This window comes from Uloborus diversus, chromosome 8 (genome assembly GCF_026930045.1).
Source record: "Uloborus diversus isolate 005 chromosome 8, Udiv.v.3.1, whole genome shotgun sequence".
NCBI lineage: Eukaryota > Metazoa > Arthropoda > Arachnida > Araneae > Uloboridae > Uloborus > Uloborus diversus.
This window is the reverse complement of record NC_072738.1, coordinates 91135516-91151732: the sequence shown is the minus strand read 5'-3', so window position 1 is coordinate 91151732 and position 16217 is coordinate 91135516. Positions and strand designations below refer to the sequence as shown.

The window sequence follows — 16217 nt, the reverse complement described above, 5'->3', positions numbered from 1 at the left end:
AAAATTTTAGCCGAACATTAGATATTGTTGCAAGTTTATGAGGCACGTTTTTGAAATTGCATTACAACACGAATTGAAATGTAAACCAACCGTCAGCTACTTTATTTGATTGTTATCATAACCTTACCCATAATTGCACCGCGGTATCCCATAATTCCGGCTCCAATGTCAATATCAGATGCAAATTTAAAATATTGAAAGTTTAAAGTGAAAATTAAAATTTTAAAAAATACGAAGTATAACCATTTTTATGTTTATCCTCGGTTTCCTTACATTTATGAAAATAAATGCATTGAAAAATAATAGGGTCGTTTCTGAAATTTTAAAAGTATTTTTTTCTGATAGGGCAAGCATAAAAACATAGGATTTAACCATTTTTTTACAATTTGACAAAGTTTAATATTTTTCAATGATTATTTTAAACGGTGCTATTTCATTGTTTACGCTTCTTTCGATGACATCACAAATGAACAAATGATGAAATGCGCTTTACTGATGCCATTAGCACAGCGCAATAATTAATTCGCTTCTTGATTATCATAGCGTGGAAACTCGGTGGACAGATGCTCCAAGATTCATCATTTGTGACGTCATAAAGAACACGCCTTATTTTCAAAATCGGACATTTAAAAAAATTAATTACAAATTAAGCATTGTGAAAATGAGTTTTTTTTCTCACTCCATGTTTTTTTTTTTTTTAAATATATTTTTTAATCAATTTTAGTGACTAAAAGTAATACTTTTGACTGAAGGAAACAACCCCATTCCAACACAAACGGTTTCACATTAGTGCGCGAAATATTCACCGAGATATGGAACGCAGCGTTTTGCGATTTACACAACGTCGTTACACTCGTTGTCGATATCGATTAGCACCTTTTGGTGCAAAATATAGCTGCTGACGAGGGGTTAAAATTATATGTATGCATAAAGTGTATTTTTTCAAATTGTGAATCTATGAATATAGTTAATAGTTATTTAACAAGATATGAAGTACGGGCCGTGGCGGATTGGTTGAAAAAATCGGCCCTGGCATTAGGAGATGTAGCGGCCCCATAGCTCTTATAGATATTAAACTTTACCTAACGATTGGGATATAACCTAAATTTGAGGAAATTATTCTTAAAAACTAAATATGTTTTATTTAAACGAAATTTAACAGATAGGAACACTTCTGCGCTTTAATGGTGAACAATTTGATACAGTATTAGCTAAACCTTATTTTGGGGGAAAATTGTGATTGTAATTGTCCATTTTTAAGTATTTTTTATAATGCCCGGAACTTGATTGAATATTTCCGTAATGATAACACTGCTTGGCTATTATGTCCTTTTCTGCGGTCATAACAAGTAACTTAATTGCCCTGTTTTATGAAACTGATCTAGCGATGTTCATGTGTGAAAGACTAGAGCCGTCTTAGAACGTGATGGGTCCCTCGACACAAACATACATTACTGAGCCCTGTCATAAACATTCCCTTTTTTTATACTGCCATACCCATACGACCCGCAGACTCGATGCGAGGTCAAAAACCGGGTGGGATAGGTCGGGTACGAGTTTGGCAGCCCTTAATTTTTTTTTTTCAAACGTATGTATCAATACAAAGAGAGAGAGAGAGAGTGGACTTTAATGACTCCCAGAATCCAGAAAGCTAAAGTATTAGCACTATAAACATAATGGGAAGATTAACACTGAGTCTGATATAGGGGATCCGGAGGGTCTCTCCCCCGGAAAATTTTTTGAAATTGTAGTCTTAAAAACTTAATTTTTGACAATATTTGGTGATGTTAGGGGAGCGTAAGTTCAGGGTTTCTCCTGCTACAGTTTTTCGAAAGTGGAAATCCAAAAACAGAATTTTAAATTATCTTCTGAAAACGCAGTTTTAGAAGATCTTTGGTGATTTTAAGTAGAGATAGATTCCGATGCCATCCACCAGAAAATTTTCAGTCTTAAAAGCCTTTTTTGGTAAAGACTAGAGCACCGGCAGTTACTCGAAAGTTAGTTCCAAAAATGAAATTTTTGCTGACCTTCAGTGATGTTAGGAAAAGGAGTTTTCAGGAGGCTCACCCCGGAAAATTTTCGAAATTGAAGTACTAAAAACGAGATTTAAAACGTTCTTCATTGATGATGTCAAGAGAGAGGAGGGGACGGGGCACTTTCCCAGAAAATTTTTGATACTGTTAATTTAAAAACACAGTTTTAGACCATCTTTTTGACCGTTAAAAAATGAGAGAGGTCCGAGTACTTTCCTCCAACAAATTTTCGAAACTGGAATTCCATGTTATGGCGGGACCGGGTCGGCTGTTCTCTTATGAAGTTATTCGAAATTGAAGCCGAAAAATTTAAATTTTACACGATCTTTGATGATAATAGGAGGGGGGAGGCGGGTTCTGGGGACCTCGGAATTCTTTCGACATTGGTTTTTATCAACTTATTTTCTTTTTAAACTGAGGGGCCAGAAATCGTGAGTTTGTACGGCGTACAGAATATTTTATGTTTCATCAAAAAATGTTTGAAACTCACATTTGGGCAGCCATTGGCCTTTGATTTGATAATCTTAATAATGTAGTCTTTCATGCTCTTCAATGGTATTTTAAGATTGTCTTTTTTAAAATAATTTTACGGAGAAAAATATTTTGTCACTTCTATTCCAATTGTTATAAACAGATTCGCCGAGAGAAACAGCGGATCCAGGAAAAAAATGACATAGGTCAACTTTTTCACAGCCCCCTTCTACACCTTTCACCATTAGGATATTTTACCCTCTGCACGAGTTCAATTCCGAGCCGGAGACCGTATTCTCCAACTAAGCTGACAAGACCTCACGTCGACCCTTGTTGTTAGTTGCATTTTATAGCAATTTTGAATTGTCATTTATAAATAAAAAGGTCAAAGAGATCAAAAGTATTTTAACTTTTTACAACCGCTGAGGTTTCCCTGTTTTTTCTTTTTTTTTTAAATTTATTCATTTATTTTTTGTTACAACACTAAAAATATATTGGCAGCCCCAAGGTCCGACTAACTAAAAGTGAGGCCTTGGGCGCACATTAATTTGGAGGCCCCCTGAAGACTATGCAGTGTTTGATTTACATTTTTAAAGCACGAATGCACTTTTGGAGGCCTCATCTTTATCTAATCACACAACTATGTATAATTCACTTATGTGTATTTATGAATCCCCTTTGGGCCCCCTCACAACCGTGACCAAGTAAATTCGTTACTGGCAGAATGATTAAAAATTCCCCTTTAAAAAAGTTTTTTTTTTCCAATTAATAAGTCAGAATTTTTTACTTTTTAAAAAATTCATGTATTTTTCATATCGTTGCAATGCTATGCATAATTCTTTAAAAAATTTGGGGCAACTTAGGAACATGGGGTCCCAGGCCTAGGCCTAGTCAGCCTGTGTGTTAATTAGGCCCTAGGCAGCCCCATTTCAGAAATTCCCTCTCCCCCCTCTTGGTGACGGCCCTGTCTCCCTCCATCCGCAAGCTTTAGCCCATGCGTAAAGAGGAGCTGAGGCTGTGTTTTGCGGATTTGCGTTATTCATTTCACATGCGCCCAAAATTTACATTTTGCTGTTAGTAGACAGGCCCGAAAGACTTTGCTGTTAGTTGATCGGCCCGAAGCATTACCGGCCCACCGGGCAAATGCCCGGTTGCCCGCCAGCTGTATCCGCCACTGATTGTTCGTACAATCAGAACGTACGTCAGAAATATAAATGAATAAATATGTTTTACTGAAAAGCATAGCTTTTAGAAATATAAATATCATCACACCAATAATATAAAGCTGTAGAGTTTGTTAGTTTGAGCGCGCTAATTTCAGGAACTACTGGTTCGGATTGAAAAATCCTTTTTGTGTTGAAGTCCAATTTATTGAATAATGCTATATAAATATATAAGGCTATAGGCTATATAACATCAAGCTATGACTAATTTTCGGTTTTCTTATTTATCGGAAAATATCGATGGACAAGGGTGCATAATTTTATGTCATAGCGTGAAGTACTCAAAATATTTTTTAAATACATTGTTGTCTTATTAACGCGGGTGAAACCGCGATGCACAGCTAAAAATAAAGGAAAGTGTGCTGAAACGTGTTTCGGAGTTACAAGGAACCTCTTTTTCCTTTCAAAAAAGATGTGAGCTTGCGGATTTAAAAACTCCACCGCAGTCGATTGCCTCTGCTCACATCTTTTCTGTATTAAAAAGAAAGACTTCTCCGCGACTTCAAAACACGGGTCTGGGAGGTTTTGCAAATTTATCATTTTATACTTATTTATTTATTACCATTGGTATCCGCACCGCTTTGCCCGTAATAGAAAAAGTAAAAGGTCTTTTGGTTCGCCTGTATATATACAAATAATATGTGGTGAATTTTCTCGCCAATTGACTTGTACCCATGTTACTGTTCCACGTTATGATAATTTCGTATTTCGCCAATTGGCTTGTGCCCATGTTACGGTTCCACGTTATAATAACTTCGTAATTTACTCGTCCATCTTATGATAATTTTGTTCTTAAAATTGGAATAGAAAAAGAACTGCATCGAATTTTCGAAAAATCGCTTCGAGGTGCACACCCCCACGCTACAAACTAACTTTGTGCGAAACTTCATGAAAATCGGCCGAACGGTCTAGGCGCTATGCGCGTCACAGAAATCCTGACAGACAGAGAGAGGTCCGGACAAAGTGACTTTTAGCGTTATTATTAGTAACTAGCTGTGCTCGTGACATAAAAATAAAAGGTCTACATACAGAGATCCGGACAGAGAGAGATCCTGACAGACAGAGAGAGATCCTGACAGACAGAGAGAGATCCGGACAGAGAGACTTTCAGCTTTATTATTAGTAAAGAATTTTCATTTTTACTTTCAGGAAAAAATTTCAAACTTAATATTTTTTATGATATTTACATTATTTAAAAGCTATGCTTTTTAGTATAACTTATTTGTTTTTATATTTCCGCTGCATTTTCCTTGTAGTGTTATTAATATTATTTTTTAATTAATGTTGTGAGAAAGTTTTAAATTATCATGAAATAAATTATTTTTGTGTTATCAATTTTTGTTGATCATTTTACAACGTTTGATATTTTTCATAGCTGCGATCAATTTAAATGTAATTGTTTTTATTCTAATGATTTATTTCTAAAATTGTTCATTGTACAAGAAAGTGAAAAGTGAAAAATAAAAGTTCATTTTCCATTTTCATTACTTTTAAATTTTGGTAATGTCCTCCCCCTCCCTCGCGCTGAAAAGCAACGACATTTGGATTACAAGCTTTATTTCATCGATTATACCTGTTTCGGGTTCTAAAAATGTTTTGTATTTCCTAGCTGCGTCACCCAACTTTGCACGGTCTACCTTGAAAATAAAAGTTATGTCAAGTGACTCGTGTTTAACAAGCGAGGCTTGAACAAAAAAAAAAAAAAAAAAGTGAAATTCCTTGACAGATTGTAGAAAATTACCAAAAAGGAAAAATTTTAAATCTCCCGATTTCAGGAAAAGCCGGAATTTTATTTGTTCATATTCGAAGGAGAAAAATGACAACATATCTTTCTTCTTAATGATTTTCTTAATGCTACAAATTTTAATAAAAGCATTGTTCAACGATGACCGTTATTAACAATGGATTTCTAATTGAACGCTTACCTACAGTTAGCATGAAATTAGTCAAGAACAGTTATAACTTACGTTCTAATTACCTTGGAACATTGGAACCAATTTTATCTGATGCAGAAAATTAGGGTGGTTTCTATGGGTATTTTATTTTAGATTTTGCAAGCATTTTTTTCTCCCTCATATAAAAGAAAAACTCCCTTTTCCGATCCTAATGTTAAAATTTGATCAGTTCGGTACGTTTCGTTTCTGACGTTTATAACCCCCCTCCCAACCACGTTCCTTCTCGGGCCATTTGGGACCCCTAAGATCGGGGGCCTTAGGTCATGGCCTTCAGCAATAATCAGGCCCTGTGTATAGGGAACATACGCACATATATACACACATTTATATTCTCTGTCTTATAAATATCCTAAGTCACAATTGAACATTAATTTTGTAATGATTTATAAAAATCTCGAAAGAATTTAAACAACTAGCAATTTTTTTTTATTTTAACGGAAGTCCTCATTTTTTCGCTGTAAAAAAAATAAGAGCTTTCTTCCCTAATTGATCACTTTCGTATTCGAAAAATAATTATAACAAAACATTTCAGTCAATATTTTTTTCGTCAATTTTGCAATCAATTAAAATAAAATAGAAGTTGTTCTACCAGATAACAGCAGCACGAGTTTTTGACGCGGAATCGGACTGAAACTAACGTAACGTCTCCTGTTTCGCTGAAAAAAAAAAAAAAAAAAAAAGCGTTCTTCCTTAATTGACTACTTTTGTATTCGAAAAATAGTTTGAACAAAATTCCAGTCAATATTTTTTCCGCTAATTTTGCAATTAACTATAATAATTTAGAAATAAACTTGTTGTTCTATCACTAGATGGCAGCTCGAGTTTTTGTCGCGGAAAAGGACTGAAATTATGGCCTCGTCTCACTTGCTTTAAATCTAACTTAATCCCTTAACGTAATAATAAAATCACTTAAACCCTCAATAGCGTATCTGCTATTTATTCCACGTATCATTGTAGACTGTGATGTTTCCGAGATGTCATTCGTTTCATGCGCCATTACAAACTCTTTGACGTCTTGGAGTCGTAGTTGTACTATGTCAAGAGATTATGGAACTCTCCTTTTATTGACTAAAACAGTCAAATATCAATCACACAACGTAGTCTGAGGCTCAGACACCTTTTTTCTTCAACGTGTGGTCATTTTAAATCTACAGTAAACCCTTATTAACCGCACCCTATTAAACCGGACTTCGGGCTGAATTCGGACAGCCATATAGATGTATGGAACCAAGATTTTGGATGAGCCAGCTCCCCAAATACAGTGGTCTGAGCCTTATGTGATTCTTTACTCATTACTGTTTTCAGAAATGTGATGGTGTCACATTCGGCAAAAACGAACAAAGTAATGTTGTCTTCAATTCAAAGTTTTTGCCTTCGATTTTGACGCTATGAATGCTTTCCTCTTTTACTATACCCATCCCCTCGGGGATCCCGTAACTCCTAAAGTCAACTCCTAGAGAGTACATCATCAGGTGGAAGATAGAGGAATACCTACATCAGGGCCGGATTCAGCTTTTGAACCACTCCGTGCAAAAGGGGAAAAATTGCGCCCCTTTTGAACTACATGTATAAAGAGCTCTCCCCCCCCCCCGCCTCCCAACAAATAAAAAACACATGCTCTTTTTTACATTTTTGGGGAAACGCATAAAATGTACCAAAGTAACTTGGCAATTAATGTAAATTGTAAATATTAATAATAATTTTTAAATCGGTCGACAGATTTGATTCTGATGAATTTCCAATTCTCCATTCATAGGACAGCGGTCTGAGACAGAGAGCTGATCTAACGTCTGGTTTAAATGGGAGTCCTTACTAGAATATGAGCACACAAATTAGGGGACTTGAGTTATCTATGTGGAATCTGGAATTAGTAGAATTATGTTTATGTGTTACATGCATATTACTAATCCTTTTTCTATGTGCAAATAAATAAATAAAAAAAAAATAGTTCGAATTTTGAGATTTTGAAATCAGATTGTTTTTTGCAATCACGAATTGCGATAGGAACCTACTCGTTGGGTTTCTACTCGTTGTGTTTTACTAATGCCTCTTATCGCAACAAAAATTGGAATTCAAGACTTTAAAATTCAAATTAATGCCAGGGGCTGGTTGTTATGTACTGAATGCTGTGTGTTGGATACTTTTTTTCGCGAAAAAAAGATTGTGTACAGTGGAGAAGGTCGTTTATAAATAATTTGATTCCGAGGCACGTGGACGCTGGAATTTGCATTATAACAGAAAAATAAAATCGAGGGACGGATGTCGTTCAACGGTCAAGTGCACAATAAGCAATTCATGACTGCTCAAAAAAAAAAAAAAAGAGCAATGTGAACACTGCGTCATGGGTAAATTTTTCGCATAAATAGGGCGTCCAGGGGTTACACGTTGGAAAATTTTCTAAATAGTAGCTCTGAAAACGCTATTTTAGACAATCTTTGATGATATAAGGAAGAGAAGGAATGTTAAAGGGACTTTGGAGTTTTTCTTTGGAATTTTTCGAATTTGAAGGCTCAAAACAAAATTTTAAACGATTCTAAATTTTAATTCTGAAAACAAAATTTGAAAAAGGGAAGAGAAGAAGGGGTTGTCTAAACGTCTAGAGAAGAAAATTTTCAAAAAAAAAAAAAAAAAGTTGTTAGCAATCTTTGTCATTTTTTATTTATTTCTAATGGGGCTGTGTTAGAGGCATTGACTTTTGCAGACCTAGTGCGATCTCCCGATGTAGCATTCATATGGCACCCTGCCACGATAATATCGACGCCCAATTTCCGTATCAGATGGAGGTACCTGGGCTCTTACAATGCGAAACTGAGCTAGGAATTTAATTTTTCCGAGAGTTCAAGCCGAACGAATAATCGAAGGATCTTTCACAAACCGCAAAATCATACGACCCGGGCGCTGTCTATTTTATGCATCTTGAAAATCCACCGACTGGAGCCAGGTTTGAACCTGTGTCTTCAGGCGTAAGATGCCAAAGCGTAACCATTATACCACTCGGTCGGCGGGCAACACTTGTTGAAGTAAGGGAACGGGATGGGTCTGGGATCATCCCCCATACATTTTTTTTGTCCAAAATACGTAATTGTAAGTCATCTTAAGAGAAGAAATGAGATTGAAGAATTCTCCATAGTAAATTGTCAGAAGTTTTAATTTCCAAAATCGCAGTTTTAGACGATCTTCGGGATGTTGGGATGAGGAGAGTTAAGTGCCTCTCCCCTCGGAATTCTTCGAAACTGAAATCGTTTAGACAAAAGTTGATCTTTAATGGTGGAAAGGGAAGGTTCGGAAGAACTTCCGCTAAAACTTTTCAAAATTGAAATTGTAACTACGCGAGTTGTAAGCAATCTTTGATGACGTTAGGGGAAGGGGTAAGATTCGAGGAGACTTCCTCGGAAATTTTTCAAAATTAAAGTTTTGAAAACCAATGTAGACAATCTTAGATGATGTTATAGGGATCAGGTTTTAGTGTTCTAGGGTTTCTCCTAACCCCTTGTCTTTCAAAATTACAGTCCTAAAAACGCAAATATTAAAATTCTTAATTTTCACCCTTACCTTATATTTTAACAAGTTTGAATTCAAACGCTTACAGCCCCAGTAGAATATTTCATTGTTTTGGACGGAGGTGTTTTTATTTATTTATTATTTCTGTCGTTCACCAGGGGTAGAGGTGACCTTTATAGGTAGATAGATGGTCACATACAACGTTTATATATTAAGAAGATACTAGTTTTTTTTTTTTTTTTCAAAGTTTTAATTAGTGAACATACTTTAAAAACAGCTTTATTTACGCAACATCAGTTACGTACAAATTATATAACCATTGAGACAAGCCCTATTTTTAAACAAGTACTATCACATCAATATCCCGCATTAATTAAGTTCTCAGTAAATGGAAATCAAGAATTCCTGATGTGATATAACTTAAAGCTCTGGATCGCAGCTTAAAAGTAGCAACACGTTCGCCATCTTGGGGCAACGCGTTGCGACGGCAGCGGGCAACACCGCCTGTTTCCTATATCTGCTATGGTGAAGTAGCGTGTTTTGCTTCTTGATTGTGATTTATAAGTAACTCCATGCTAATCTACAGTCAAGAAGCACCACAATCAAGAGGCAAAACACGGTACTTCGTCATAGCAAACATAGGAAGGAAGTTGCATTTAGCCCCAAGATGGCGGACATGTCGCTACTTAAGCTAAGATCTAGGACTTTAATGTAATTTGGATAAAAACAGTATTGTTGTATCATTGATCTAGTATAACTAGATATACAACTCCCTAGCAGTAACCACTGGCCGTATTTGCCAGTGCGAATCTTGAAGTAAACGGCCAAAAGCGTAGCCCACGAGGGTGTAACCACTGATCTCCAGTGGATGCAATGCAACGCTGTTTTCATCCTCGTAGGCTATGGCAAAAAATGTTTGCGCGCATGCGCTTTTCGGACGCTTGCCCGTTTACTAAATGGCATTGGTTGCCCATCAGGTCTCTCGTTGTGTATCTAGTTAATACTACATCTATGTGTTGTACTTCAAAGTGCAACAATAAGATGTACTCTGGTTTAAGCTCGGGAAGTTCCTGCTTATTAAAGTCAATGTGATCACGGCGGCACTCCATGCCAAATGCACATATCATTAGGCAGAAAACCATCTAGTAGAATATCACAGCAACATATAGTGTTAAATCGTTTCTCCTTTTCATCAGTCGGAGGGCATAGTGGTGGGGTAATGTCGCGCACTAAGTAACTGTCATTTGTTTTGGAATATCCTCGAAAAGTTCGATGCATCGTTCCATTTTCTGGAAGAAGGGAGAGTCCATCATCAGATGCTGTTAAGTACTTCTCAACCAATTTCGAAGCAAATATGTCTCCATCGACTTCATAGTTGCTGGTTTCCTTATCCGCTTCAGCCACTTTTGTTGTCTTTGGAGATAGTTCATTAACATCAGAGGATTTCTGTAAACCTGGAAAAGTATGAAATATATATATGTCGTTAAGATATTGAAATTTTTCAATAATGCTTTGCACCATACTTTAGAGGCGCAAGTTGGCAAGTTGTGCCATCAAAATTTGAGGGGAAGGTTGAGGGGCTTTTTTTAATATATAAATTTATTTATTTACTTATTTATAATTTAATTTATTTATTTGTGATTTTTTAAATTTTATTCTCTTTGTATTTTATTTCTTTATTTTTTTTAGTTTGTGTGCATGTTATTGGCGCAGCACAGAACTTTTAAAAAAAAATAATTATTATAATTAAAAATAAAGAGATAATTAAATAAAAAAAATATTCAAAAATAAACAAAATAAAAAATGTTTAAAAAAAGTAAATAAAATAAAAAAGAGAGCTAAAAATAAAAAAAGTAAAATAAAAAAGGGGAAAGAGTGTCGAGACAAATTTTGGGGGCGAACTTGGGGGCGGGGGGGGCACACCTCGCTCTGAGCAGCAATATTTCAAATTGGCTGCTACTTCACTTACTCATAGTAAAGATAAACTACTTAAAACGGCTTTTGTACCGACATGCTCATACACCCAATAATTAGGGGAAGCTGTTGTACCCACGGACGGTTGTACCTACGGATGTTAATCGGGAAAGCCCAGGTATCGTCGAGAGGGATCCTAATTGGGGTTCAACGTGTGTGTCACAACCCTCTCCAACACCCCAGAAAGTTTCAATGCCATCAAACGAACATTTAAGATTCTATCACATTTTTTCGGTTTTAGTAGGGTCTAAGTAAAAAAAAAAAAACATGAACAATTTCTTTTTTTTTTTTTTTTACTCCGTCGTGGATTGTATTATTCATTTTTGTTGTAGGTATCATGATTCCCTATATTTCGAAGGTTTTGTTTCTGATTTTTAATGTTGTAAAACTGTGGTCCTGTAAATGTGACTGCCCTGCAAAACCAAAATGGCATACCTTTGTACTCATGGACACACAACCATGTGTTACCCACGGATAGCAATTTTTAGTTTCCTTGGGTCACACCTGAGTCTTCTTACAATGTGAAGTTCCTCAAAATGGTGCCTTGTCATCAACGTCCAAAATTTACTTTTAACAATGATGATGAATTTGAAGTACGACTTGAAAATATAGTGTTGAAGTGTGTAACCCCACATCTGTTGTAGGATCTACAGACCGTCAATCCCACCTGTTTTTATTTGAAGTCGACTTTTATAGATTTTTGTTGGTTTAATCTAAACTGAGTTTTTTGTAATGGGTTAATTTTGGTTAAAGGTTTCAATTTGCATATAAATTGAAGTTATTATGTAAGTACATAGAGAGTCATACTATCATGAATCTAGTTATTTTTTTGTTTAAAAACATATTAATTATTCATAACATCATTACCTCTCTTAAGACTTGTAACTTTTTTAAAGAGTTCACTGACGTTAAAAATTACGAAAAATGAAGAAAAAAAAATTGAAAAAACCTTCGATTAATTTTCGAAGTTTAATTTCTTTTGGATATGTTATTTAATGTTATTTTCAATGGATGTCTGAAGTATTTCAGTATAAAATGGCTTATGAAAATGCATTGAGCATAAATTAGTTCCTCAGACCTATTTATATATTATTGCTATATATGTCCATGGGTACAAAAGCACCAGTCCGCGGGGTGAACGGGTTGCTGTACATACGGACAAAAAAGACGGTTTTTAAGAAAAAAATTCTGAGGTTGAAACCTTTGAGATTTTCATCTGACAAAAATTGCCAAATTAGGTGATAAGTTGTAGTATCTACCAGAAAAGTTTTCCGATCGATTATCCATTCCCAGAGACCAAAAAAAAATTGAAAAGAAAATTTTGTCCGTGGGTACAGCAGCTTCCCCAACTGTTTTCTTTTAAAATAGGAGCGTGATAACTTAAACGCTTACCTAGAATGTTTCGGTTGATGATTCTGAATCGGTAGTAAGGCGTTTCCTTTCGCAACATTTCGATGTCCATATTTCTCCGGAGTGCTGTCACCAGACGATGTTTGGCTTTTGTGATTCGTTTGGGATCTTCCCACTTCCACAGTCTCTTTATTGAAGACCATGCCTGTAACGAAATTAAGAATTAGATGAGACCTCCTTCACACGAGGCGACTTCAGGGGGTGGACCCTCCCGCCTATGCGCCCTGAAACCTGAACACCTTTTTTAATTAAAAAAAGTGTTTTTTTTTATTAATTAATTTATATTTTAAATATTTTGGTGCAATTTCCTTTTTTTTTTTTTTGCTCACAAACTAGTGCGACTTTCCTTAGATCCCCCCCCCTTTTCTTCAAACTCGTAAACCAGAGTACCATTTTTCTTTTCTTTTTTCTTTCTTCCTTTTTTTTCTTTTTGCACCTTTTTTTTATTGCCCCTCCCCCTTTTTTTTTGCGCCCTTTGGAGGTCAAGGTTGACACTCTCTTGCGAGACCCAGTCCATCCCTGGGTGACTTGTTGAATCAACTCTTGCATAGGTGGTTATGAAGATTTTGGAACCAGGGAGAAAAGTGAAAGAATAGTCCGGCATTCTTTACACGACAGGCAACTCATCAGGTACGATGCGCCACTACCATTCTCATCCCGATTAGTTGAATTGACATTTTAGTTGATTCAACTTATCGGGACGTTGTCAGGCATTAGCTCCACACACCAGTAAACTAGTTGAGTTATTTCGGTTCAGTTTTAACAGCGTTTTATGCAGCTGCTGCTCGAATAAATTCGCCTAATTAGAAGAAAAGTTGATTCAACTAAATCTTCGTGTGAAGAAAACGCCTACGAAAAACGCCGAAAAATGGTTGTCAGGCAACTTTTTCGAAAAGTTGATTCAACTAACTGTATCGTGTGGAGGAGACTCAACACACTAGGGCTGGACAATGTAGGAATTTCTACATCGTTATGTACCGCCAACCTTACATCGCGATCTAGCGATACATCACGATGTATTTTTTTTTAAAAACTAAACTTGCTTGTTTAAGTTTTATAAAAATATTTACCAGGTGGAAAAATTTTATATCATGTCAGATACGAATTAACAGTTTTCAGCACCAGAAAGCAGGGTTTAAGAGCGCAAGTTAGTGAAAAATGTGGAAGACAGATTTGGAGATTACAATGAGCCTGTTTTTTCAATGTAAAAATAAGTAAGTAAGTTGACACAAAGTCATGCATTCCATTCAAAAGCTCACATATTCTTGCATTAAAAAAGGTTCCTTGTAATCAGTAAACATATCTTTCGTCTATAACTAAGAACACATGTGCAATTCTTACATGTTTGGGAGAAATGAAGGTCTAACTCTTCGCACCTTCATTGTTAAACCAGATTGGATTGACACACTACTAATTAACATTAGTGTGAAAAAATTAGAGATTAAAACGGCAGAAACCCTGGACCGGTGTCTGTACATCGGAGCAGTATCGATGCATCAGTTTAGAGAAAATTTCTAACCTGGTTTAATGATGTGGGATGCACACCGGTTTTTGGTGATGCACCAATGCATCGCCCAGCCCTACAACACACAAAAGCAGTTAAGAACCTAAGAGTCAGCGATCCTAAAAAATATGAAATGGTGCAAAGTTACATAAAATGACTGTACCTTATAAACTTGGAAGCAGTCATCATTCCAATGCTCACTGCTTTGATGTACCCTAGAAATCCGAAAAGAACCTTTTTCCTTCTCCTCCCACTGCAAATGTCGGCCGAATGTCCCTCTGTCCAAGTGCGGAACAATGAAGTCGGGTACCAGCTTGACAGTAGGACGCATGGCAGTTCTGCAATGAAAAATGAGGTATCCGTTAAACATCCCACTAATCTATTCCAGTGATTATTGTGCTAGTCAAGCGCGGACTGGATCCCTCAAAACGGTACCATCTTAGACTCTCAAAGGACGCACAGGTTCTAAGAAACAAAAAAAAAAAAAAAAAAAAAAGGAAAATTGAATTTTTGGCATCTTGAATTCAAATTCTGTTTTTCGCAATCACGAGCGTGGCGTGTGAGGTGTGTGTGTGTGTTTACGCCCGCGTTTGTATGTATGTACGGGCGCGTGTGTGTGTGTAAGCGTTCGTGTGTCTGTAGGCGTTCCTGTATACAGGGCCGTCGCCAAGTGTATTCGTTTGGGGGGGTGTTGAAACTGATTTTGCCGACTGTCTCCTGACATTTGCCGACACACACACACACACACACACACATATATATATATATATATATATATATATATATATATATATATATATATATATATATATATATATATATATATATATATATATATATATATATATATATATATATATTAGGGTGGTCCTTATTTTCGAAAGTTCATATTTTTTCAAAATTATTTGTAATTTTGTTCAGTTACACCAAAACATTAAAAATACAAAATTTCAGCTCAATCCGATAATATTAACACGTGCCGCATTGGCCTTGAAGTTTCATGCATCTGACTGTCTAACATGCTACGACGAGTCGGCGCCAAGTGCGTTCGAATTCGCTACAAGCGCGACTACAAGTCTCGACAAGTCAATTTTGTTTTTACATATTATTTGTTCAATGCTACATTCGTTTTAGTTTCGTACTTGAAGTGCATAAGAAAAGACGTGCTATATAAGTAATTGATAAAAGTGCTGAAATGTCCACTTTGCGGAACAATATTTATCTAGTTGGAGTGATGAAAAATCAAATCTGCGGTAGTAAATTACCATGTAAACGAGATGTTTTGAGTGTACTTTTTTATAACATGAGAGTGGTAAATTTAAATCTTAATGACAGCAGTGCTTTAGTTATTGATGAAAAGGTCGTTTTTTGGAAAAAAAGCAAGAATCCCAGTTCAAAACCGTTCAAACTGTATTTCGAAATTAAAATCTTTGTACGATAATGTCAGAAATTTAGAAAAATCTAAAAATAGAGATACTGAACGGCAGAGAGAAAAAGAAAATGATTTTAAAGAAGCTTTAGACAACCTTTTCGATATTGCCACCTTAAATGCGTTAAATGAGATTAAAATCGCCGAAGATAGAGAATTTTTAATTAAGCAAAGGGAGAAAGGTGGAGTAGGTTGTATGTTGGGAGTAGATATCAAATTATTACGTAAGGAAAAGCGGAAAGAAGAACGCACAGCTGCAGAGTTGAAAAGAAAAGAAGATTTGTTGGAAAATTCTAGTTGTTCGATTGGACATTTTGAAATGGAAGATAAAGAACACGAAGATTCACAGAAAAAAGTGATAAATCAAGACAACAGTGAAGATGACATATATTTCATATCGGAATCTCAACAGGGTCCATCTTCAAACAAGAGAGGACGAAAGACGTTAATGACACCTCGCCTGGCCGCTGCCTTGGACAAATGTAAAGTGAGTGACAGGGATGCAATGCATATTATTTCTGCCGTCCTAGAAGCTCTTAATATAGATATCACCGAGTTTGTTCTCAATAGATCGTCTATCAAAAGAAATAGAGAGATTTTGCGGAAAATAAAATATTCATCAATAAAATCGGTAGGAAATGATGCAAATTTTATTGAAGTGCATTGGGATTCCAAATTATTGCCTGATATCACAAAAAATGAGAAAATTGATCGGCT

At 35.9% G+C, this 16217-nt stretch overlaps 1 protein-coding gene across 1 annotated transcript; it reads right to left on the bottom strand.

Annotated features, from left to right (window-relative positions):
* Positions 1-9435: 9435 nt before the first annotated feature.
* LOC129227825 (uncharacterized) lies at positions 9436-14409 on the bottom strand (the record flags this gene model as incomplete). Its single annotated transcript, XM_054862438.1, is given in 3 exon segments — positions 9436-10637; positions 12550-12712; positions 14235-14409. Coding segments are annotated over 3 exon segments (693 nt in total). The 3' UTR covers positions 9436-10275.
* Between the last annotated feature and the right edge of the window lie 1808 nt (positions 14410-16217).